Raw genomic sequence first — 24,181 nt, 5'->3', positions numbered from 1 at the left:
GAGCCAAGCTTATAATTCTTGGTAGCCCAGGGCAGTTGCTTAGTTGCTTGGAGCACCAATGATCAACTACAATGGATCCTTAACAGAAAGGTTGGCTTTAATGAAACATAAACACATTGTGTTGTTATATAATGTTGTTGTTTAGTCGTTTAGTCGTGTCTGACTCTTCGTGACCCCCATGGACCAGAGCACATCAGGCTCTGGTCCATGTTATATATATGATATATACATGTTATATATATGATATATACATGTTATATATATAATGAAGAATCCATTTCATATTAGTTCCAACAAAAATTCATTAGGTTCATGCATGGCAGGCTATTATAGGAAGTTGTGAATGTTCAATAAAGGAAAGGAAGAAATAGAAAAAAAAGGGAAGACTGAGAGAAAAGAAAGGAGTTTTTTTTATATAGTTTTAATGATTTCCTTTCTATTTAAAGAACTACAAGTTATCACAAAAAGTTGGGAATATCATCTAAACTTTGCCTTACAAAGAAAGAAGGAAAGAAAGAAAGAAAGAAAGAAAGAAAGAAAGAAAGAAAGAAAGAAAGAAAGAAAGACCTAACAGAAAAAACGGATAAAATCTAGATGAAAGAAACCTTTATATTTTAAGCTAGATTGCTTCCACATTGGAGTCCTTTAGCATCACTGTGGCTTTGCTTTTCCCCAATTAGCTGGAAGAATAAAAATGGGCATCCCAGACAAACATAAACAGCATAGGTTTCGAGCCATTTTAATTAAGTTTCTTCACTGGAGGCCAACCCATTTTATTCTTCCTTGATGGGCATGAGTGCAGGAATGGTGGTGAACAGCCTCTTAATTGCCCCTTGAATTTCTCACAGCACAATCCTATGTATTTACTCAGAAGTAAAGTCCACTGAGTTCAAGGGGACTTATTCTCAGCTAAACATGTATAGAACTGCAGCCTTAATGTCTTTTTTGGTTCCCATGGATGGGAGGTGGGTTAATTACTGCTTTTCTCTCAAACTAGAAACTAGTGTGTTCTCGCTATATAAAATAGGAAAAGAAAAATAATTAGCATAAACCGGTAATTCTTTTTCTGGCCCATTTGCAAGACTAGAAGAGATACTGGGGCAATTAAAGAGAGGCTATTCATCGTGCATTTAAGAGGTTATTCATCACTAACTATCAGGGCCCTTAAAAGCCTCAATAGTGTTTTGCTTATTCACACTGGACAGGCTGGTTTTGCAGTTGCATTTGTTTACCCCCCCCCCCCCCCCCGCAAATCACTACAAAACCCATTGGGGAAGGGAACATTAAAACTGCTGGAATACAATGGGCTGACTATGACATTGCTGGATATCTCGTTTAGAAGTGAACAATGAATGGGGAATTCCTATTAGTATGGAAGCAAACCTCATTTGTGTATGTTCATATGTTAAACTAATGGGACGCGGGTGGCGCTGTGGTCTAAACCCCTGAGCCTAGGGCTTGCCGATCGGAAGGTTGGCAGTTCGAATCCCCACGATGGGGTAAGCTCCCGTTGTTCGGTCCCAGCTCCTGCCAATCTAGCAGTTCAAAAGCACGTCAAAGTGCAAGTAGATAAATAGGTACTGCTCCGGCAGGAAGGTAAACGGCGTTTCCGTGCGCTGCTCTGGTTTCGCCAGAAGCAACTTAGTCATGCTGGCCACATGACCCAGAAAAACTGTCTGCGAACAAAAGTCGGCTCCCTCGGCCAGTAAAGCGAGATGAGCGCCGCAACCCCAGAGTCGTTCGCGACTGGATTAACTGTCAGGGGTCCTTTACCTTTACCTTTATAATGTTAAACTAACCAGCTCTTGAGAGTCCCATGGACTGCAAGAAGTTCAAACCTATCCATTCTGAAGGAAATCAGCCCTGAGTGCTCACTGGAAGGACAGATCCTGAAGCTGAGGCTCCAATACTTTGGCCACCTCGTGAGAAGAGAAGACTCCCTATAAAAGACCCTGGTGTTGGGAAAGATTGAGGGCACTAGGAGAAGGGGACGACAGAGGACGAGATGGTTGGACAGTGTTCTCGAAGCTACGAACATGAGTTTGACCAAACTGCGGGAGGCAATGGATGACAAGAGTGCCTGGCGTGCTCTGGTCCATGGGGTCACGAAGAGTCGGACACGACTAAACGACTAAACAGCAACAAGAACCAGGTCCAGCAGCACTGGCAGGAAGATGCACCATGTCACAGGCCTAATTCAAGGAGCCCTTTTACTGAACCTGTTAGAAAGCGGGATCATCTTTAGAATGGTTCTGGTTGCGAGCAGGCCCCCAACCCGGTTCCTCCCCACCCCCGGCATTGGTGGAGTAATGCCTTCATGCCATGGTGGCACCACCCCAGGCCTATTGGCCAATCATTTTGTGCGGGGTGATCGTGGGGGTTTAAAAGCAGCAGTGTGACCTGTGCTGAGCACCTGCTTCACGCTGCCGGACACCCGCCTGCCCACCCAATTTTTATGTGTTCTCTGGCCTTGCTTTGGACTTTGGTTGGTTTCCTGTCTTGGGACAGTGACCGGGTAGGAATTTTTCTATTTGGCAAATAGTGGCACTGGCCACTTGGTTTTTACCTACCTCTTAGCAATCGTTACAACTTTGTAAGGTTTGGCGGTTAGGCATTGGCTCATTGATTTGTGGGGGAGTGGAGGTCAGCCATTGCCTGCCCCTCCATTGAACAAGGGTATTCCGTTAAAAGAATCCAGGGTCTGGATCCTTTCCGAAGTCCGCTTGAGGGGCTAGCGCCATGCCAGGCCTCTGGGGACACCAAGGAGAGCTGCAGGCGGATTCCCTCGATGTGGCTTCCTCTTTGGGTGATTTACCCTAATTGACTTCCTGCAAAGGGGGCAGGAGTCTTATATAGTCTATGCCAATGTCTAAGCCAATACCGCTCACATTTCTGTAATTCAATGAAGTTGTGGTCTAAATTTTTTGCCAATAACCTTAAACCTAAAATTCTGTGTCCGTGTGAATTTATTTTAACAGGGGGCTGGTCTGGGGGGCCTTGCCACGCAATCATGGTTATCTGGTTTATTTTCCTTTGGGTGTCGGGCTGGTAGAGAGAGAGAGAGTGGAGGAACAAAATGGAGCTTCCAGCAATAAGTACTTGATTTAGCACTTATTTAGGAATGGTAGCAATCAAATGTTGGGATGCTATTTGTAACTGTTGTTCAGATGTGGGTAGAGAGGGAAGGTTAAAGACATTTTTGGCCATGGCTACAGACACAGACGAAAGCCATTTTCAGAAAAAAAAACTTTTGAATTCCATCTTAGCTTTTTAAACGAGTGCAATATCTTTTCAGTCATATAGATATTTGATAAAGTAGGTTTAGTGTTCACTATAGCAGATCCGGATATTATTAATATTGCATTCACCTTCCCAGCGGAGCTTAAATTTTATCTTCTTGGTGAACTGCTTTACAAATTAACAGGGTCCCAGCATGGAAAGCAATTCCAGGCAATAGCCTGAAACACACATGAAGATTACTGCATGCAGCAATCACACACACACACACACCACTGCATGTATGAGTATTGGAAGAGGAGGTCCATGGAGGATTAACGTATGAAGCAGCATGAGAAAGCCTTCCAAAACACAGCATATACAAACTAAGCAATAATAACTGCATTGCATATTTCGTATGCAAATCCCACTGTTAACATAACATTGAATCGGCACCGATTTCTAAGAGTTTGCAAGGAAGAAGAACCACAGGTTTGTATTCATTCAAGAAAATGCGTAACAAAATTAGGAGACATGAGTAAGCTTTGTGGTTTCATATGCAAGAAGTTAGCAAATACAAAGCATCTGGGAAAGCATACTGGACATGCAGTGATGGGAGAATGAAAGGAACAGGGGGGGGGAGAAAAACAGCTTCTGGCATCAGCTTCAGATTGTGGAGATGATTAATTTCAGAGTCTATTACCAACCTCTCCTGCACCCCATTCACTTTATGAGCAAACCACATCACAAAAAGATGAATCAGATCTAAATGAACCAAATAAAAACAATGTTGATTGAAAAGTGATTTAAAATAAATAAATAAATAAGAGCAAATCTAAAAAAGAATGGATAATCCCAAGGGAATGGGAAATTCAATTGCTTAGAGCCATTTTTTATATTTATGCTTCCCTCCCACCCCAGTCTAAATTGTAAACTCAATTGATATTCATTGGCTGAATCAGGAAGGCTATTCATTGGCATTAAGAGAGCTGAATCACGAATACTACTTACAGAGGTCTTTCAAGAAAGTGGCCCACAGCTAATAGGGGCTCAGTTGACATTTCATACTTGACAAAAGTATGGAGATGCACAAGAGCCCTGCACTGACATATAGAATGAATTTGGTAATGATAAGGTGGCCAGGCAAGCAGATATACGGTAACCAGCCTTGCCTAATTCCATGCATACTTTTTATGATAGCTCTATGATGGGAATCATGCTAAATGCAGCTGGTCACGTTCATCAGGCACCATGTTGCAAGGGCAGCAACACCCAGCTTGGTAGTGACCCTCAGCTCTGGTAGGTTACATCTGCTGCCATCTTAAATAGGATTGCACAGCCTCACTTAAAACACCTATGGAACAAGCTCAATTGTACTCAAGTGACAATTGGCAGGCTCCCTGAATGATCACAGCTCATGGCGAGTATGTGGGGTGGATTGGATCTAGGAATCTTCAACACGGGACTCCAGACATTTAGAAAAAATCTTTGGATTGATTGCACAGCATTTTTCATGATGAATACACCTGAAACTCAGACCTGACTGTACTGCACAAACCTGCTGCGTGACAGTGGCGTGTTAAAATTTCCATTTGAATTGCATGGTGAAAACACTCATGTGCAGTGGCGTAGCCTGGGGACAGGGCGCAAAATTGTTAGCAGCACAAAATTTCAACACCCAATGCTACTTCAATATAGCTGTGTGCTTCCATTGCTGGGGTCCACTGAAAACATCTTCTCCACGTGAAACCAGGAAGTGAAATTTCTAGACAAGGGAACAACTCTTCTTTTCTTATCTCTGCAGCTACGATCTCCTGGGTGACACAGGTGCCATTAGGAAGCTGGATGCACATGCGTTCTCCGTCCGTTTGCCTCCCACCCACTCCACCCGGGCGCTGGCAACCCAAGCTATGCCACTGCACATGTGGCAATGTTCTTGCATTCTTTCCTGATGACTGTCCTTGAGCTTGGTCCTGTCTATCTGTGACCATGTACAATTCTCACGTTAACCAGAATTGCGTGAATGCACAGCAATTGTGCTGATGTTGGCACATTTGTACCTTTTGGGAAGTCACAGGCTGCAACCCTCACTGTAATCCTTATTCACTGTAACTCTGTCTTATCCCATAGCCATATATACTTGTGCTTCTACTTCACACAAGAGTATGGAAGGTGCCATAGCTCAATGACAGACGGTCTGATGTTCAATCCCTGGCATATCTAGTAGCAGGTAACCTGGTAGACAGTTTTCAGAGTCCCAGCCAGGGGGTCAGAGCAGATGATACTTGGCTAGATGAACAAAAGGTATGACATGTTTTAAGGTAGCTTCCCATGGTCTTTGCTCAAACCACAAGGACATGGAGAAAGGGATCATATGAAGGGGATTCTGTGTTGATGCTACTGCAAGGATGACATGCTTCTTAGAGGCAGCCAAGATGCAAGCAATGTTACTTTAATGTAGGTTGCCTACAGAAAAGTATCCTGGGGATTTATTGCCAGTTGAATTACAGAAGCAACTGTAACATCTCTCCTAGAATGAAGCGAATAAAGGGTAAGAGTAATTTAAAAGCAAATGTGTTGCCAGGTAGATCCAATAGGATGTATGATAGGTTCTCCTTAAGCATTTTAATCTATTTTTATTGCCATTATAATAATTAGTCTTTTGTGGAATGAGAATACATCATTACAGGAAAATGTGGGATGTTACTAGGGCAATAAAACAATGCTATGCTACCCCATAATACCAGATCCCTAGTTAATGGGTGAACCATTTTATTATTGATTGACAAAGAAGAACTGTTAGGTAACTGTCTCCGAGCTATATCGAACCAAAGCAAACTTAAAGCTGCCTTGGGTTTGATTTTATCATCAAAAAGTGGGAGGTAAATTCCCAGATAAATACCTTTTACATTCACTGTCTGTTATGAAATGTGAAAAGCCTACTGCAACCAGAATCCAAATCAATTTTTGAACAGCTTTCTTATACACCCGGTGGTTCTTTTCAACCTGATTAACAAATGTATATTCAATCGACCAGCACTTGGCATTTAATTAAACGTTAAGAACTGCATGCTGAGTTTCAATGAACAATTTGGAATTGAATTGTCAAGTCTTGCCATTTTAGACTGAAATATTAATTGCACTTTGCTGAAGGTAAGCCTCCTATTATTTCTAATAACTGGCCCACTGGCCAGAATTTTTCAGACACCTGAATACTGTGGTGAGCAGCGTTTCCCTAGATATAGTACACTTAACAAAAAAAAGGGAAGGAACAGGAATACAGTGAGCAAGGTGATTAACCACACCCATTAGAACACTTCCCTGTGCACCTCACTTCTGTTATAATAGCTTGTAAACCATAAATACCATTCTGATCTGGATTTTTTTCTTTTGCTGAATATTGTCACTCAGGGACTCTTCATGCCACCTATCTCAATCCCCAAAGGGCTAGGCAGTTCTAATAAAGCATGATGTTATTATTCATTTGAACATATAGCCTGTTTCCTCCTTAAAGGAAATATATACATAGGAAGTTGCCTTGTGTTAAGTCAAGACCATTGGTTCATCTAGTTAAGCACTGTTTAAGCAGTCTGGCAATAGCTCCCCAGGGTTTCAGACAGGAGTCTCCCCCAGTTCTACTTAGAGAAATTTGGGAGTTGATTCTGGGATCTTCTACATGCAAGGCATGTGTTTGACTATTAGTCCTACAAAAATATACAATATAAAAATAAACATATACTTTTATTTTTTTTAAAAAATCCCGTTAATTTTGTTTAAACAACAAGCAAAACTGCTTACCAAATGCTGAAAAATAAAATCCTTCAACAGCTCGAATCCAATGTCCAAAATCCAGGCAATACAGAAATGTCTTACAATACTTCTAAAATGGTGGCAAGGTTTAATTACATGTGGTCCGGAGTGATTTTAGAGATTACAAGGCACCCTGGGTAGCTCAGTTGGTAGAGCACGAGATTCTTAATCTCAGGGTCGTGGGTTCGAGCCCCGTGTTGGATGAAAGATCCCTGCATTGCAGGGGATTGGACTAGATGACCCTCATGGTAACTTCTAACTCTATGTTTCTATGGATGAAGGTTTATCTTCTAAGCAGTGGCGGCACATGTGGTGTTATGAAGCTACAGAATCAAGCTGGCAACCAAGTTGTTCCTGGATGGGGCTGGTGAGGTTGAAGTCACATGGGTGCACTGTCTGGACCACTGGATCAGCTGGTGGTAGCCCTGCTGGTGCAAACATGTTGCCCTGTTGACACCCTACCCAAGCATGGAGCAGCAATACCAGTGTTGGGAGGGCAACTCCACAGCTCTCCCCCACAACACCCACCTCTACTGCCTTTAAGCATGTTTGAGACTCCAGGCACTCTTCCCCATATCCTTCATGGACCACTGTTCTCCCCAAGCCCTAGATTCTTATCCTCAGAGCTCAAAATATCCTTGCTATTCTTAAACGGAGAAAGTACACTTTTGATCCCTGAATGCCTATCGCTTTGGCACCCCAAATATCAGAAGATGAATGTGCAGTAAGTGAGGATAAACCTAGGTAGCTTTATGTTATATGATGCAATCCACTTGGACTAATATTTTTCCTAATGCATCACCACGCTGTTGACATATATAAGAAAGGCCTACTTCCTCAGTGTCTTAGCGTGAGCTGTTTTTCTGGGAATGTGCTCTCCTTTTCAGGATGAGAACCTACATTCACAGCTAAGATGGGCAGAGCCAGCATTAGGGGAGACCCAAACCCAACTCTCTGTTCAAAGAGAAGGCAGGCTTTCTGGCATGGCCACTATCATTAAATATGGAGGCACAGAATTCTACTAAGGCCCTGCCCAAAGTGTGAAGCAGAATTCAATGCAAAGGCCATTTGAAGGAAATTAAAACTTCAGGTGTCTTCAGTGTCTTTCAGGAATGCTTCAGGGCAGTAAGGACTCCTGGGCTGAACATGAATTAAACTGGGGCACTTCTAGTACAAAACCTTGTTGTTGACGACCTATACCCAACTGGGCTGTGGAACACAAAAAACAAATCCAGTGGCGCTAGAGGGACGGGGAGAAAACCCTCCACAAATAAAGCCAATAAAATATATCCAGTCATATAAAAAAGCTAAAATTGTGCCACTCATTTTTAATTTTTTAAAATCAGTTCTAGTCCTTTGGTTTCACAAGAGAGGTACTGTATTGGGAAGTCACTCCTGGAGTGCTCTCAAAAGCTGAGCGGTCAAAACCCCTAAAGGAATGTAACGCAGAAGCAGTTCTTAAATCGTTCGCTGAGATTTTCAAGGTAATTGAATATCCTCGTTCCTAGATGGGCTCGAGGCTGCAGCCTCTCACCCCTGGCTGTGCGTGCAAAACTACACATCATGTCTAGTTCCAGAAGTCTTTTCTCTGAAGGCTCTTTTATTATCAGGTAAAGCCTCTGATAAATGATGGAACATGGGACTGGTGAGGGGAAGGGGTGGGGGAAAAGGGGGCTGTTTAACTCTTTCTTCCCCAGACATTGATTTAAAAAGTACAGAGGCCTGTGCCTTTTATATCTTTGGGGGGGGGAGTAGTTTGGGGGAGAGCAACTTTGAGTGAACAAGCAGCTGGGAAGTAAATGGTTAAAGAGACATGAACACCCATCTTCTGCTTTATCCGATTAAAAAAGAGACAGAAGGGAGGGGAGAGGAGTCGTGAAACTACATATAACATAAAGTTCACCATTTAAAATTATTCTAGACTTTAGAGATTCCATCTTGCAAGGAAATACACAAATTCCCCTTGTGTGGGAAAAAACTATGTTATGGCCCCATGAAATGGATTTCCCATACCCCTGAAACTTAAAAGAAAACACACATGGAAATTTCAACTTTAAGGAAGAAGCAAAAAAAGGGGAAAGAACAGGCTTAGGGAAAAGGAAAGCTATAGGAGAAAATATGGCAAAGTAGCAACAAGTTTAGGAGTATATTGACAATCCCTTTACCTGATGCTGTTACCAGTAGGCTGTCTGAATCACATGGTCTACAGGATGAAGCACTAACAGGGTTTATGGAGGAGCTACAGGCAATGGTGGTGGGAATGACAAAGGAACTTTCTGAACATGCAGGTTGGTTCAGTCCGGGGGATTGGGGAGGCCAGGCACCCACCTGAGACGTGGCCATGGCTGGAATGGCACACCCTGCAGATGCCACAGATATATCTAGTGTTGGTTTTGGTGGCAGCTGAGGTGAGGACTTAGAAATGACCTCCTCATTTATTACCCTGATTCCTTGAGGTGAACTGGAAGGAGGTGAGACTAGGGTTTTGCTGTCAGTTTTGGCACCTATATTAGGGGAGCGACCACTATCCATAAGGACTTTAAGCTGTGGGTGCGGTGGAGATGGAGTCTGTGAAAGGCCTGGCTTTTTGGGAGGAATGGGCGGAGGGTTTCCTCTGTCAATCCTCGACACACTGGGAGTCTTTAGACCCATTCTACCGACTGGGGGAGGATACGTGCCAACGTCTATCGAATGTGACATTCCCGGCCGTCCAGGTGGAGCGCCCTGAGGACTTGTGAATCTTGACAGGACCTGGGTGACGGTATTCCGAGCTAGCTGCTTGGCAACTAGGTTGTCTCGACTCGTGGGCGACACGTCTCTCGACGGAGGGCTTTGGGTAGTGTTTCCGTTTTGGTCTTGGTCGTTAGCATTGGTTTGAAATCTAAACCTAGCTGCCTGGACGCGTGGATTCAGGCCTTGATGCCCAGTACTGCTGGCGGATGGAGAATGCAGAGAGTGCATAGACGATGCTTGCAGGTAGCTCTGAGGTGCTATACTGGGTGCTGGCGAGGGTGCAATGCTATTTGGAAAGGGGGAAGGTAGATTGGTTAAGTCAGGCGTTGCATTTGGTCCGTTCTCCTCAATTCTGCTTTGGCCTTGAGTCAGAATGGGAGTTGAGGGGGACAGGAGCAGGTCATTGCAAGAAGAATGCCTGTCCATGACTGGCTTCACAAAGCCTGCATTGGAGCATACATTCATCTTTGTGTGGCCAGAGAGCAACGGGTTGACAGCTGAAGGCTTTACAGGTACAGTTAAAGGCAACTTCCTAACACTTTCGGCTCCACCATCTAGTAACGCCGCGTCTGTCTGGCAGGCAAGCGTTCTCAAAGCCGGTCCCTCTGTTCCAACAGATACAGAAACGGAACCTCTATCTTTGTTCTTACGCGGGAGGGAAAGGTGCAACTTACTGTCGTTCTCCTTCTTCAGCTGCTCAATCAGTTTTCTCATCCTCTCCCTCTCTTCTCGGAGGTCGCAGGTGTACGCTTCCTCTCTGCCAAGCCTGGCATGCAGTTGCTCCCTTTCTGTGTCAAAGTCAGAAAGCTGCTTTTCCATTTGGGCTTCCATCTGTGCACTCCGCTGCTTCTCAACGGCAAGAGATTCCTCCAATTCGCCGGCTTTCTTCTTTTCTTCCTCAAATTTTGCCATGACATCTTCCAGCTTCTGGGCCTCTTCGACTATTCGGCTGGAGAGCTGTTTACATTCTTTCACTAGCATCAATACAACTTGTTTATTCTTGCCACGCTCCTCCTCAAGACGAGCACATAGTTTCTTATGTTCCATTTCGAGCTCCTGTAACTGCGATTTCTCCATTTCCAGCTACAAAGGAATGCAGAACAATATTCTCATTACCATAAGGGTTGGGCTTTCCTCTTTTTTTTTTTTAGTCTCAAGTAATAGAAATCAGTTGTATTTTATGTTATTAAACTGATACAAAAACCTATCTTTAATGGGACCTGAATTAGACATTTTCTGAGCTAAGTTATTTGTGCCAAAATGTTGCTATGTCTCTGTTTTCCAAGACAGGTTAAATGAAAACTAAACTCACATTTCGTTGTCTTGATTTTACAGGAAAATACACTCTTTTTGTTTATTGTTAATGGGAACAACTACTTTGCTTCGGCAAATATCAAAACTATGCTTTTCGCAACCGACACAGTGTCAATGGACTCATCTGCAGTATATACATTCAAAGCAGTATTATGTAACTTCAAACAGTCATGACTTCCCTCAAAGAATACTGAAAAGTGTACAGTACTTTGTGTAGTAGTAAGGGAGCTGACCCTAATTGCTCTCACAAAGCTACTATTCCCAGAGTTCCCTGGGGAAAGGGATTGACTATTAAACCTATATGTGTGGTTGGGGGAATGGCAGTCATCAGGGTGTTGTTCATTTCAGTATTTTATTAAAGGGTAACATTATTTCAACAAAATCGTCTGTATCAGACATCCCACAAAAGAGGCATCAAATTAAAACTATTTTACGGTTATCAAGAACTTTCCCTATTTGCAAGAATCAAAAGCATTAAGGACAGGTGGCTCAATGGATTTGTGCATCAGGCTGTTAACCAAAAGGTTGGTGGTTCAATCCCACCTCAGGGACAGGATACCTCCATTGCAAGGGGTTGGACTAGATGATACTTGGGATGCCGTCCAACTCAACAATTCTATGAGAAGTCATCTGTGAACAAAAAAATGAAGGCCAGTGTATGTGTATTGGGAGAGGGCTATGCCGAAAGGAATGAATGGGACTAAAGAATGCTAGCTAAAGTCTCATCAAGATGGCTACCGGTATAGGGTGCCAAATAACATCACCAGCATGCTGAACATGGATCAGCAACTACAGTGTACCAGAAACTCTGATGCTCAGATATACCGATTTGATGCTCAGATATACCAAGCCCAGGCTTGGAGTTTTTCAGAAAGCTATATAGCTTAATTTGAACCCTTTTTTGCCTGCTCTTCAGGCTTTGAATATGCCAAGTCGGAGTTTCCACACCCTTTATCTTTGAACAATGTTTATTTAAAGTATAGTTTTTTCAATTTCCTTCTGAGGAAACTGTTAATCGCAGTGAAACGAGGTTGTAGCCGGCATCCCGTCAAGGCTTTGATTGTTTTTGAAAATTGATTCTATACCAGTTATTTCTAATAGTTTTCTCATAATCTTTAGTTCCTTATATACTTTTATCTTATCTGATTACCTCTCGTTTCAGGGAATTTCATGGTGTAATTGTTTCTTTTATATTTGGTTTCTATTTACAGATTTACCGATCAGCAAGCTTGGAATTCTGAAATAGGTAGGACAGAATGTTCCTTCTATTTCCATGCTCGTAGGGCCAAGATTTATTCCCTCTTTGAAGGAGGAAAATACCTGTTTCCTGCCCAGTAGCTATTTCAGAACTGGATATCAGTGAAACTGAAAAAGCTCAAACGTTTACTCTTGACTGAGGGATCATTATACAATTCAAGAAAATGTAAGGGGAAGGGCTTAGTTGCATGTAATAGTGTAATCAAATGTGATCTTCATTCTGACCACAGGCGTCCCCTTTCCCCCAACTCCCCCCCCCAAATAAAATAATTGCACACAGGGTTAGTCAGTAAGCTGATAAGAGAAAGCAGATAAAATGGTTGCAGTCCAGCATTTGTGATTACTACAGAGGCGGGGAGGGCTTTACATTCCTCTAGATGCTAAAATCATACTAATTTCAGAGTTGTAAGAAGATACTGTATGGTGAGTATATTTCATGTACGCTGTAATCTGGGGAACCAGATGGCCCAGAGGATTGGTAACAGGAGATGGAGCATTTCATCTCTAGGTCAGTGGTTCAATTTTGGCTTTGGTTGCTAGCGAAAGGAAAGTCATTATAAACTGGCGACTTCTGAGTGGCCTGCTGTTCACCAATAGGATTCTGTGTCCTCCCTCCAACACGGAGGAAAACTGATGAGTCTGTTGGACAGCTCCTCCAAAGAATTTTGTTGTTATTTGCCTACACTCCCTTTTTCTAATAAGACAGCTTCTGCTTTGTTTCTTCGAAAACTTCATAAACAAGGAATTAACAGCAGCTCTGCTGTCCTCCGCACCCACTCTGAATAATAAGTCCTTTATGCTTAGCATGAGTAAAACAGGAATCACTCTGAAAGTGAAGCAGCAAGGGAATAATATTGCATATCCAAAAAAAGAAGCTAACTCTACAGACTGCCTGGTGCTTGAAAAACGAGAAAACATTTGCTAAAATTCCAGGGATTTATACTTCAAGTCAATAAAAGCTAGCTATCATGGTGGCAATGTTGGACCTGCAGTCTTAAAACTCTTCATTTAATTTCTAAGACTTGGGAGGAGAATGGTATGGCAGGATGAATATTGGAAGAGGATATTTCTGCTTTATATCCAGCAACAGACATCCCTCAGAGTTGCTGAATTACAGCGTCGATCACTAAATTGTCTTGAATTAGCGACTGGAAATTGCTTATAGCAAAATACTTTGGATAATGAAGGACAAGCGAGCATGTGAAGCACCATCGTGGCGGTTGTCTCAAGCACACGTTCTTGACTAGGTCTCAAAATATGAGCCAAGTTATTGATTCAGATATGACGTAATATAATGAGAAATGAGATGTGGTTCAACCCATGTGGATTATCTGCTTTAGCAAACAAGGGGTGCTTTTCAGGGGAAGAACTGAATAGCTGGAACTGCTCCGCACATCCATGACAGTGGCCAAGTTACAGTCCCAGGTTATGCATTCATTTGTTGTATTTCTGCTCCCACATTCCCAAAACGAACAATTCTAATTGCAATTCAAATCACAGCAACAACAATAATAAACTCCTCCATGCAAATTGGAAAGCATTCGCACTGTCAGGATATCTTCCAGAACCGCAGAAGAACCCAGCCTTCTTTTAAACATTAATTAAGTATAATGCTGGGTGATGGGAAACACATTTGCCCCTTTTCCAAGAGTGGCAAAATAAAAATAAAAAATGTTTCTTCCTTGGGTATGCTAAACCATGTTAAGCACATACAATTTTCACATTATAATCCCTTCCACGGATTGTCAAATTGACAAAGTAGTGACTGGGAGGGAAGCAGGGGTGATAAAAATAGAGCAGGTAGCTTTTTATTTTTAGTGTTATTTTGATTTGTTTACCAAATACAGTTAAGACAGGTAAAAGGGGCAGGGAGGCCTTTGCAGTGGTGGGCTAGATAGGGATCATGATTTTATCTTGTCTGTATCTTTAACTGACTTTTTCAGCTGTCTTTTTATTGTATTGTTATTTAAGTTTTTTTAAAAAATATATATGGATTGGTGGCATTTTTATCAGCTTCCCTAAGGATAAGCTGCTCTTTTTTTATTGGAGAGGAAAAGGAGGCTATATGTTTGAAAGATAAATAAAACAGGCAATGTATGTGGAACTGTTTGGTTTTATTATGCATTTTCTTTTGCTTTATTGTCCCATTTTCTGTCCACTGTTTTTATGTACACCACTCAGAAATACAAATAAATAAATAAATAAATAAATAAATAAATAAATAAATCTAGCTAAATGGTTTGTTATCTCCCTTCAAACTCTCCCTTCTGTGAATATTTATTCAATTCAAAATGTTTCCAGATGTGTACATCTCAGATCATGCCATCCGCTCCTTATAGCAGATTCTGCTAAAGGAAGCAGGATGGGCCGTTCCCTCACGTTGCATATGTGCTTTATAAGACGTTTGTTTTCTAGATGAGTCAACCTGACTTCTTTGCCCCAATACTCTTACGGAACCTGCTCCCAATTTGTTCCATCGTGTCCCAGATTTTCATGTCCATCTAGGCTGCTAGATCCCGTCTTGCCTACACATACCTTCTGATTTTCTTGTACTGCCTATCCATGTTTCCTGTCACTGAATCCTATCCCAACATCAAACTGTTTGCCAAACCCAGCCTTAGTTCTCTTAAGCTAGCCGCCTCTCTTGGTCAACTGAGACTCAGAGTTGCTGCCCTCAGCTCCTGCAAAACTAGACAAAAACAAAGTGTTGGTGCTGACCTTTAAAGCCCTAAATGGCCTCAGTCCAATATACCTGAAGGAGCGTCTCCACCCCCATCGTTCTGCCCGGACACTGAGGTCCAGTACCCAGGGCCTTCTGGCGGTTCCCTCGTTGCGAGAAGCCAAGTTGCAGGGAACCAGGCAGAGGGCCTTCTCGGTAGTGGCGCCTGCCCTGTGGAATGCCCTCCCATCAGATGATGAAAAACAGCTACCAGATTTTTAGAAGACATCTGTTCAGGGAGGCTTTTAATGTTTAATAGATTATTTTATTTCATTTTTCTGTTGGAAGCCGCCCAGAGTGGCTGGGGAAACCCAGCCAGATGGGTGGGGCATAAATAAATAAATAAATAAAAATAATAATTAGAGTATTCTCTCTCTGATCAGAAGAAACTCATCAGAGCATGGGTACCCAGCATAATATCCTCTGGATGTTGTTGGACTACAGCTTCCATCATCTGCTACCGTGTTTCCCCCTTTTTAAGGCGTAGTCATAAAATAAGCCATAGCAGCATTTCTAAGCATTTGAGAAATATAAACCGTACCCCGAAAATAAGCCATAGTGATAGGTGCTGTGCGGAAGAGAGCACTGAGCTCCCCGAGTCAGCAGCAGCAACGCCGGCCGCAGCAGTGTTTGCTGAGTCCTTTCTTGCTTTTGGGACTTGGTTACTGTGCTGGCTTGGGATGGTGTGTGTGCAATTGCTGTTGCTGCTTCGTGTTTTTCAGCTGGATTCTCTGGGTTCTAAGCACTTTCCCCCGTTTGTTTGCGAAGCAGCACTCGGCTGCAGCCCCTGCCTCTCCCGGCGGCTGCAGGAGGCTGCAGTTGATCGCTATCTCCTTTTCCATTTCTTTTGTCTTTGAGCACCCGGCCCCGCCCCCTCTCCCCTTCGTGGAATGAAGAACGGAGTTTTAGCAGCATTTCCTCATTATAAAAAAAAGGTCAGGAACTTTTACTTTAACCTCAAAAATGGGATATTTCCTCTCTCTAAAAACAACTCTGACCTGAACACCAATAAAATGGGGGTAGATCACCTCCAGTTTATAAATCCGCAAGTAGATCGCAGTCTCCTGGAAGTTGGGCTCTATACTTTGGCTGATTGCAAGCCTTTGCATCTTTAAAAAACAAAAACCATGCACCTCTCAGTCTTAATTTTCCTTTAATTCATCCCCCTATACCCTCCTCCAACCATTGCCTCCTTCCATTCCTTACCCCCCTCCCTCTCTCCCCACTTCCCTCACTCCTGTGCGATCTCATTTAGTCATATACTTGCTTTTTCTGTTGTGTTGGCTATTTTATATTTAATATTATTACCCTTTATGATGTTATTTTTTCCCTTGCGATAATTATTTATTTTTTATCTTTAACTAACTTTCCTTTCCATATTTTTCCATATATAACTCAACACTTTCCCATTCCTTCTTAACTCTTTGGATAGAGTGCCCCCCCATTATTGTTGTTAATTTTACAATTCCTGGATTTTTTATGGAACCGAACAGCTCGGGTGCTTCAGAATGTGCCTTCTGTTGCTACAGGGCTATGGGGCTTCACTATTTGACCCCCCCCCCAGGTTGGGATTTTTAAAGTAGTTCTGTGGGTCCCAGGGCGCAGAATCACCCCCGATCCTTTCCTTTGTCTAAACAGACCTCTTCCCCCCTGACTTTGGAAGGCTGTGCTTCAAGGGTGATACCAGGGGTTTTTTAAGACCTGCGCCTCTTAAGGATTGTTACGGTCCATAACTTCCATTGCTTTCTAAAGGGTTGGGGGTTTAAAGCACTGCCACCCCCACCCCACCCTGCAGGCGCTCGGAACTGGCAGCGCCAACAACGCGCCCAGCAGCGCGCAGAAGAGAGCACTGAGCGTCCTGAGCCAGTGGGTCCCAGTTGTACCAGCACTTTTTTTAAAAAAAGACACCCCCTGAAAATAAGCCACTGTGTGTTTTTTTGAGGGAAAAAAGTTATAAGACGTGTCTTTAAAAAGGGGAAACACGGTAACCATTAACCATGCTTGCTGGGTCTTAATAGGAGTCCAAAAACATCCAAACGGCACCATGTTTGGCTACCCCTGTATCAGAGGGTTAAAAAAGAAGTCAAGCCACTTGACCTCCTAGTACCATAATACTGTAATACATCTGTCTCCAAGAGTATGAATCACTGTACGAAGCATGTTTATCTTTAATTACTTGGCAAAATGTATGTAAATAAAGTCCAAAGGAGGATTTGGTTTCAGGTGTCATGCAGTTGATCCAATTACGTCGAGTTGTCAGCCAGCAGCAGCTATATTGGAGATATGGAGCTATTGTTAGTTCTTAGCTTATAGTAAAGGTATACTCTCAGCCACGTTTGGGAAACTAGCAACTTTGCCCCACATTCAGATCTTGTTCTGTTGGGTTGCCATCTGATCAAAGAAATTGCAATTGAGTAATCTTTTGAGTGTTTAGTCAGTTCATCTATCTGTTGGACAAAAATATTATTTCTGCAGTAAAAATAAAGCTTTATTTGGTTTAGATTTAGACATGCACACACGTCAAAATCAGACATAATCTTAACACAGTCACTCCCTACTGGGTGCAAGTGAAGGGAGAACATCTCTTTTAATGATGGCACTTGCCCTTTGCCCTTTTCATTTAAAGAAACATTTTTTACATCTGCTACCCAATTAACTGGGAGCACCATTTCAGTTGATTAAATATATCTAATTGCCAAGTGGGCTGCAAGCAATTCCCACGGCCAATTGCCAGGAACGTACAAAGACAAGGGAAAGTTTCTTACCATCCACTTTTTATTCGATATTTACAGAGAGAGGCTTTGGAACACAGCCTCTTGGATAATGGCATTGTCCTGAGCGAATCTCCACCCCCCCTTCTTTCCCACTTCCTTATTTGTCATCATCATCACCTCCTGTACAGGTGACGCTAAGTGCCCTCTGTCTTCGAGCTCTTTGCTCTCCTATTTTTAAGGCTCGCCGGGTTCTGGGAGATGCTTTCTAGTGTCTAGTGACAACGTGTCAGCCAGTTGCTGCTCTGCTTCTGCCTCTTGCTCCTTTCCCATTATTTCCTAACTTTCCCCCTCATCTGCCTCCGAGCTGTGACCTCCCCCAAACCCCTGTTGTAATTCTGAACTGTCTTCCTCTTCTCTGGATGGGTCAGGCTGGGGAGATGGTCTCTACCATTCCTCCTCTGCCCAGTCTCTGACACTAATCATTTGATCTAAAACAGGGGTACCCTACATGGTGCCCTCCAAATATTTGTTGGATTGAAAAAGGTAAAGGTAAAGGACAGTTAAGTCCAGTCACGAATGACTCTGGGGTTGCGGCACTCATCTCGCTTTACTGGCCGAGGGAGCCAGCATACAGCTTTCGGGTCATGTGGCCAACATGACTAAGCTGCTTCTGGCAAAACCAGAGCAGCGCACGGAAACGCCATTTACCTTCCCGCCGGAGCGGTACCTATTTATCTACTTGCACTTTGACGTGATTTCAAACTGCTAGGTTGGCAGGAGCTGGGACTGAGCAACAGGAGCTCACCCCGTCGTGGGGATTCGAACCGCCCACCTTCCGATCGGCAAGCCCTAGGCTCAGTGGTTTAGACCACAGCGCCAGCTCCCCCTTTTCCTGACCACTGGCCATGTAGGCTGGGGCTGATGTGAGCTGTAGTGCACCCAACATTAGGAGCACACCACATCTGCTGCCCATGATCTAACCAATTAATCAATTAAATGTTGCAGCCCTAGCTGAAGGTTTGCATTTCTTCAGAATGGCCATTCTTCAGCCTCAGGACTGTATCCAGTTGTCATGCTGGGCCCCTGGATAATGAGGACCTGGTTCTCCTGACGACCAAAGACACAGGTAAGCTGACAGAGCCCATGGCATCCCTGGTGTTCTGGGAAGCACGTTCCAAAACCTACAAGGGATGCTCTTATTATGATGTAAAGAGGAATATTCTTCCATTGTAATAATTGAAAACTATCAACCAGAGATGTGTCACGAATGCTAAAATCAGTAACATCTTAAGGGTATCCAGCGCCGTGGTTCAAGAATCCTCCAGCGCCCCCCCCCCCACGGCAGCAGTGGCGTGTGGCTGAGGGGCGGAGACGGAGGATGGCAGAGCCTGGACGGCGTGCACCACCTTGCAGGGGGCTGGCCTGGGCACAGAGCCTTGGCCTCCCGCCCTGGACTGGCCCCTCCTTGGCGCCTCCCTCCAGCGGCTGCTCCGGGACGCGACGGTGGCACATGGCCATTGAGCTTCCTCCATGAAGCAGAATCAGCAAGACTCCTGCCTAGAGTGGCAGCAGGCACGTGGTGCCACTCTAGGCAGGAGTCTCGCTGATTCTGCTTCATGGAAGCTCAATGGCCGCACGCTAGTGGCGCCATGGGGGGTGAGGCGCCGGCAGCAGCTGCTCCCAGACACCAGCCGTTCGGTGCCCCTTTCACGCCACCCAACCCGGACCTAGAGACGACCCTGGATAAAATACAAATAATACGGCCACTCTAGAATCACACACACCTAAAAATTTGATTTCTATTTTTTTTAAAGTCATAAAAATGAGAGGGAATACATTCTTTTGGAGATGTGGTAAGCAATTTTTAAAAAAGGAAAGAGCAAGTCAAAGCGGGGGAAACGGTTGATGGGGGGGGGTACCTTCTTTTGTCTGTTTTCAGCAGCGACCAACTGAGCTGCCATTCTCTCTTGCATTTTCCTGCAGTGAGCCATAACAGCTTCTAAGATGGAGAGTGGGTTGGTACAAATGGACTTCTTGTCTTTATCACCAGCACCTGACTCATAGTCTCGCTGCAGAGCCAGAAATGGGTCACTAAGATTAAATCTCCCATACCGCTCCTGGATAAAGACCTCCTTCCTCCGTGCCTAAACAGAGAGATAAACAAAATGAATCACTAGAGAATAGTTAAATGAAATGTTGACACACACAACAGCGCTATACGTAGAACATCTGGGAAATAAACAGTCACAGATTACTTCAGTATTTTTAACAATACATAAGCCAATGCATTTTGAGAATAGCCATGTTTTATGCCAGTGATCTAAATTAAATCTTATTTCCAAGTAACACCACAAAATTAATTATATATATATGGCCTTTATATATGCCTGAGATAAATCAATAATTTAACATTTAGGTTTATTAAGTGCAGTTAATAAGATGTGGCCATTTTAGCTTTCTTCCCATCTCCCAGAGTTCTCTCTTCGCTGCTGCTACACACAATTATAATGGTTATGTAGATGTTTTGTTGCTTTCATCAGAAATGTGGGAAAAGAACATCATTTGAGAAAGTCAACACAACAGTTATAATAAGACTGTTATGTTAAAAAATAAAGGATGCTGTGCATTTTGTTTTTTACTCCCCCTTCCAATAATAATAATAATAATAATAATAAATTATTATTATTATTATTATTATTATTATTATTATTATTATTATTATTTGTACCCCGCCCATCTGGCTGGGTTTCCCCAGCCACTCTGGGTGGCTTCCAACAAAGATTTAAAATACATTAACATGTCACACATTAAAAACTTCCCTGAACTTTTAAGTAGTTACGAACCCCCTCAAAGTGTTGCAAGTTCCTGAAGGCAATGCTTGCAAAAAGCCTGATTGCTTTGGAGGGAAATGGTCACCTGCCACTATGTACACATCATTTTGAGCTGGCACAAGATATTGCACTGCTGAAACCCTTTTTTTTTTTTTTTTTGCATCTCCCTTGTCTCTGCTGTGCCTCTTCTCTTCATTGTGATGCTTTAGCAACACCAGCAGGAGCAAATCCCCACCTCCACCTCCCTGTCTCACTCTAGAAAGGACCTGGGGAGGGGTCATTCTCGAGTGAGGCATTCTGGGTGGGGAAGTCATGAAAGCACCAGTAGTTTCCTGCGGCAGCTGATAAACCCTAATATTGGTGGCGGGTGAAAGTTACAGTAACTTTAAAACGCTCCCCCCAAGAGTTGGGCGGCATCTAACTGAGGAATGAATCATGGCTCAAAAATAGAAATGCAACTTTAAAAAGACGCCAAATGCTATCATAAATAGCCTCACAAACTGAAGGTAAGAGTGATGATTAAGCGTGAAATCCAAAAGATATTATGGGAAGTGGAGAACCACATTAATTATTTTGGTCTTCTCTCAAGATACCAAGGCCTGAAAAGCAGGTGGCTTCAAAAACAGGCCAAATGATGAGAAGGCACTCATCGTTTTAGAAATATCAGCATGAAGGAAAGGCAGCGCTAAGCGGAAGCAGGCTATTCCATAGTTAATTGAGTTCTATTCAGGCATTATCTGACATCAACAACAAGGGTTCCAACAGTGGTTTCCAACCATTGCTCCATCCCCACCATCATGCCTCTGTTGAACATCTGTAGAGCACATCTATAGAGAGAAGCAAAGTCTACGGTTGTAGGTCCCTCTGTTATTTTGAACCCTGTTTGAGCTATAATACGGGACTCCACAACGGAGCTCCACTTCTTCAAATTTCTTGTAACTCCTGTTGAGAGACGCAGATCTGGTAAAGATCCATTGATCTACTTCAGGATATTAGAACTCAAAGTGAAATCCGATGCACACTTGCATGGAAATAAATCCAATGGAAGACCATGGGACTCTTTTGTGATAATTATATTTTATATTCTTTATTGGAAAATACAAAATTATAAAAATTACAAGTGTACAGAATAAGATAAGACACAAAAAAGAAGGAACAAGAAGTAGCAACCATGTAGGGGGGAAAGGAGATGTTGTGTGCATTACAAAAAAGGTACTTAATTGCTGAGTAAATATGCATAGGTTTACTGTATGCTTGGGACTTGGTAGGATAAACTCTTGCTAGCCCTGAGAATTCTCCCAGAGCTTGTGGTATCCAGAATTCACTAGGACACGGGTGTCAAACACAAGGCCCGGGGGCCAAATCCGGCCCGCCAGACCTCGTTATGTGGCCCGCCGAGCGCCCCAGCCAGCGGGACCCAGCAGCGGGACCTTGCTGCTGAAGCGCCGCGCCGACAAAGCGCCGACAAACAGCTGGGGCCGGGGGGGGGGTAGAAAGGCGGCCGGAGCAGCGCCGCACAGAGAGTCCCGAGCCTCTGGGACGCAGCAGTGCTCTGTAGCACTTTGAATCCTCCTCCTGCCACGGCTCGGCACCTGGAAACGGCTGCTGCTGCTGCTGCAGCACAGACAAAGCACCCAGCAGCACCGCGTGGAGGAGGAGGAGGATTCAAAGTGCTACAGAGCACTGCTGCGTCCCAGAGGCTCGGGACTCTCCGCACGGCGCTGCCGTGCACCAACCCGGCAAGCCACCTCCTCCTCCTCCTCCTCTTGCCTCACCTCCTCCTCCTCCTCCTGCCGCGGCTCAGCCTCATGAACGTGAGCTCAGCAGCGGCTCAGCCTCATGAACGTGCAACTCTGAGGCTTTACACACTTCTCCTAAAATGGACACCCGCTGCTTCACGCTGCACGGGAAATGCTTTTTGCCCCTGGGTCCCTTCGCGCTCTTTTCTGGTGCTGAATCAAGGCGGCGACCCCCCCTTCCCTTTCTTTCTTCCTCTCTCTCGTTCTTATTCTTTCTTTCCCTCTCCTTCCTTCCTTCTTTATCTCTGTCTTCTCTCCCTCTTTCTTTTTCTTTCCTTCTTTATTCCTTCTTTCCTACTCTTCTTTCTCTCACCTCTTTCCTTCCTCTCTCCCTCCTGCTCCCTCTTTTCTTTCTTTCTTTCTTCCTCCCTCCCTCCCCTCCCCTCCCCTCCCCTCTCCCTCTCCTCAGAAACAGAGGATGCATCTGCTTTATACTTCTGGCCCTTAAACCCTGGAACCAGGAGAGCAGCTCCAGTGAGTCAACCTCAGCCAGTCCCTTCGGTGAAGGGTGGTGGCTCACTGGCAGAACATCTGTCCTGCATGCAGAAGGACCCCAGCATCTCCAGGTACCAGTAGCTCTGCAAAGCTCCTGCATGAAACCCTAGCGAGCCTCCACCACCCAGTGCAGTTACCAAAAATCATTTTTCAATAAATTGTACAATAATTGTACATTTGAATATCTACTTGCCATTATTCTGACTATGTTTCTGCTTTCAGAGCTAGTTATTACTTACATTGTTACAAAAACAGTAATAATTGAATGCAGTGACAATAATTTATGATAATAAAGAGTGGACACATAGTCCTACAGATACAGCCGGCCCTTTGAGGGTGACCAAACTGCTGATGCGGCCCCCAATGAATTTGAGTTTGACACCCCTGCACTAGGACTTACTACAGTAGCATCCAAGACCTACAGCCTTTTGCTAGTCATCCTCCGCTATAGACTGCTTCCCAACAGATCTTACCTAGAACCCTGCAGGCTATTAGCAGGACAAGATCACATGGGTGACAAGAAAAAATGGGGATTGTACACCCTTTAGCAACTTCTGGAGTAACCTGGGCAATAAAGATATGCATCTTTCCTGAAAAGCATCTCACATTCGCAGCTGGGTGCTACAGTGATGAACCAGAAGCGCAGGAAGTTCTTAATGACCTTAAAGAGAAAATCATGCATTGCTGGCATCTGCGTATAGAAACAAAACTAACACGTTTTTACAGTACTCTGCAGATTTCATCACTTAACATATGGTAAAGAGTGTAACATTTCCCTGATTCTTTTTTAAAGTCACAAGCAAAAAAGCACGTTACATTTTTTTTAAAAAATTATAATTAACAGAGCTTTTGCATGGAGAGAGAAAAGTGCATTCTCCTTTTAAAACGACTCAAGCATTCCTCTTTTTTTAATGCCAAGATCCAGACACAGTATTCCACTTTGAGGCCAACAGACAAGTTTAGAAGAAGTCAGTGGAAGTTTCCTTAAACGTCACCACTACAAATAGCCAAAGGAACATTTTCTAGTGAAAACGTGTTGATTTTGTCTTTTTATAGCAATGATACCTTTGGCTGGGCTCTAGAGAAAGCCAGTTTTATATGACTCACAGACACCTGGTGTTTCTAAAATCCAAAACTTTCCTCACCACCCAAGCATGCCAATCCGATCCCCAGCATACTTGCCAAGGGTACTGTATGGGAGTGTGACCAGCAGTACAGTATGTCAAAAGGTCATGACATTTTATAAGTGCACATGTGCATATTTAGTCTGTATGGACAAACACACACAACGCT

The 24,181-nt window shown here is 43.6% G+C and overlaps 1 protein-coding gene across 3 annotated transcripts in view; it reads right to left on the bottom strand.

The window, feature by feature from the left end:
* Nucleotides 1–24,181, bottom strand: part of CTTNBP2 (cortactin binding protein 2) — a 121,074-nt gene that overhangs the window by 69,642 nt on the left and 27,251 nt on the right. For 2 of the 3 annotated variants that reach the window (XM_035127368.2, XM_035127367.2), the window contains exons 3-4: nucleotides 19,683–19,907; nucleotides 9,192–10,842 (exon numbers count right to left, since the gene is read on the bottom strand). In XM_035127368.2, the coding sequence (XP_034983259.2) occupies nucleotides 9,192–10,842; nucleotides 19,683–19,907 (1,876 nt within the window). Of the gene's footprint in view, nucleotides 1–9,191; nucleotides 10,843–19,682; nucleotides 19,908–24,181 lie in introns of those variants that run through there. The other variant, XM_035127372.2, reaches the window with a different exon arrangement.

This window comes from Zootoca vivipara, chromosome 10, assembly GCF_963506605.1.
Source record: "Zootoca vivipara chromosome 10, rZooViv1.1, whole genome shotgun sequence".
Classification (NCBI taxonomy): Eukaryota; Metazoa; Chordata; class Lepidosauria; order Squamata; family Lacertidae; genus Zootoca; species Zootoca vivipara.
Note: the sequence above shows the minus strand (reverse complement) of the source record. Positions and strands in the feature narration are given on the sequence as shown.